At 38.8% G+C, this 2,715-nt stretch overlaps 1 protein-coding gene across 1 annotated transcript; it reads right to left on the reverse strand.

Annotated features, from left to right (window-relative positions):
- Positions 1–231: 231 nt before the first annotated feature.
- On the reverse strand, positions 232–2,662 carry LOC119569649 (the record flags this gene model as incomplete). Its single annotated transcript, XM_037917714.1, has 5 exons — positions 232–323; positions 1,417–1,492; positions 1,599–1,871; positions 2,017–2,105; positions 2,150–2,662. Coding segments are annotated over 5 exons (1,043 nt in total), but the record flags the coding sequence as incomplete, so codon positions are not given.
- Positions 2,663–2,715: the final 53 nt, after the last annotated feature.

Raw genomic sequence — 2,715 nt, forward strand, 5'->3', positions numbered from 1 at the left:
TTTTTTCTGTCTATTATAATTTTTGCCCTCACATTGCACAGTTTATTATATTTCACTTTTCTCAGAGCAAATAATTACCGATTGATGTTATATTTGCTTGATCATTTTCATTATGTCATCCATAACTTTGCTATTTTGTCCTTAGTAATGCTGGAATTTATGCTTCTTTGGTTTTAAGGTTTATATAGGCTTACATAGTTATTATTACTGTAAATTAATTTTAAGCCTGGCTCATGGCTGTAAACATAGGAATCCTGTGCCCTGCCACACTGAGAAATTATGCACACTTACGCTCACATGATTGACACGCCTGAGATGCGCACCTGTATAAGCATAAGTATTTGCCTATTTAGCCTGAAGATATAGGATTCTTGTCCGAATAATTTTTCTCCCTACAGTTTGATGGTACTGTACTGAACTCACTAATCCTGACAAATCCTAAGTAATTACCATTTCCTCACTTGACAAGTTACCCTTCTTGTGACAAATTGTTCTTATTACACTCTCATTTTTCTTGCAACTTAGTAAGGTGATTGCCAAACATGTTACTATCCACTTCAGCCTTATATTTCGGCTTCTGAAAATAATGTGAGTCGCCTTTCTATATATTAGTGCGAAACCTCCCCCACACCCACAACCCAAACACGCGACAACCCAAGTGAAGACTGGATCATCAGGAACCATCTGAAAGATGCCGTGCATGTATCCCTACATGCTTAATACAGTGTTTTACGCAGTGCCGATCGATGTAAACAATACATAGCAAGACCAAATGGTATGCTTCAAACCTCTATTCCCAGCCTTTCCTCCTTGAGCGGATGCAGGTGCCCTGCTCTGCTTTCTCTTTTAAGCATCTGCCCTCATATATATATATATATATATATATATATATATATATATATATATATATATATATATATATATATATATATATATATATATAAATATATATATATATATATATTTATATATATATATATATATTTATATATATATATATATATATATAAATATATATATATAAATATATATATAAAAATATATATATATATAGAACTATATATATATATATATATATATATTCGTGTTACAGGCAATATATGAAACCAGTCATTACACGTAATGCCTAACATTGTTAGGCATTACGTGTAATGGCTGTGACCACCAGTCATTTCACGTAATGACGCAAATACCCACTCATTCCATGTAATGATTTAAAAATGGGACCAGTTATTTCATGAAATGACTGAACTAATAACGCAAAGATATCAACTACTATTCACACTTTATTTCAATTCATAAAAACGTTAATACACGCATGTGCAAGTATTCACACTTTGTAATTTGTTTGTGCAAGTTATGGTGCAAATGATACTGTTCACACATTCCTTCAGGTCATGAAATACAATTAGGTACCATACAAGTTGTCCTTCATTTGTGCATATGATGATGACATGTAAATACTGTTCACATAATTTTCAGTTATATATCCCTGAATTGAAGCATTGTCAAAGAGGTCCAATTTTAGACTTTATTAGCACAAGTCATGCTGGTGTGGCACCTACATTTACATTTAACTTTGTTTTTAAAGCACTTACATCTGTTTGTTCGACACTTTTTGGGTCCTGCGCAGTTGTAATTGACAAAACCCTGTCCACCACAGTTCGATTCAAAGGTAAAGGCTTCTCACAGAGACTGATGGACTCCTCTCCCAGAAGGCGCTGAGGGCATAAGTCAAACTGGTTGCATGACAGCTTGGCCTTCAGAACTCCTGCCTTAACTCCAATGGTGTACATGTCATTTTGGTCACGTTCCAAGATGACACCGAGAATGTGGAATAGGGACAGCAGCATTATCAAGTGGTTCGCCGGCTGTAAGGTCAATTTGACTCCATTTGACCATGCGTTCAGCCTGGGCAAATTGACTCGTACAGGTTCCTTTTCTCTGGGCAATGATATTATTCTCTCTGCAGCTCAAATCGTTTTCAGGCGATGCACCGTGGTTGACCAAAGTTACTGCTCGGCTGACAGCAGGGTTGGTCTCTCTCTGGGTGCTGGAGACTATTGACTGATGACAACCACGTTCAGTATCGATGTCAAGATTGGCTGTTTGAGAACAACAATGTACCGGATGGTTCTGGTCTACTGACGGATGATGGCCATGCTCCGCATTAACATGAACCTTGGCTGATACAAGTTGAACAGGTACCGGGTGTTGGGGGCTACTGAAGGAGGACTGGGACGTTCCGTATCAAAGTGAACTTCAGCTGATTCAGCACTGGGAACAGGACCTGGTTCCTCTCCGTTCTGACCGGTGGTGAGTACAGCTAACAGATCATCCTCACACTGCATCCTTTGAATTACCTCATCAGGCAGCGAGGACGATGTCAGGCCAACTTTGGCCTCACATCCAAACATAGCTGTAGAGGGTGATCTGTGAATACCTGCATGCAAGCTGGAATTCTTCTGGAACTGGACAAACTTGATTCCAATGCTCCAATCCGTGGTGTTCTTGTCTCCCATCCATGCAACCAGCATGTCTTTGATGTCACCGTTTGCTCTTTCCATGGATCCTTGGCTCTGTGGATGTCGAGGCTTTCCATGAGCGAGGACTAGTTTGGGCCAGATGATTTTCAGCTCACTGATCACTTCGGCTGTGAACTCTGATCCATTATCACTCTGAACAAGAGAAATATGTCATTGAGAACTGTCACGT

The sequence above is a fragment of the Penaeus monodon genome, unplaced genomic scaffold (genome assembly GCF_015228065.2).
Source record: "Penaeus monodon isolate SGIC_2016 unplaced genomic scaffold, NSTDA_Pmon_1 PmonScaffold_17553, whole genome shotgun sequence".
In the NCBI taxonomy this organism is placed as follows: domain Eukaryota; kingdom Metazoa; phylum Arthropoda; class Malacostraca; order Decapoda; family Penaeidae; genus Penaeus; species Penaeus monodon.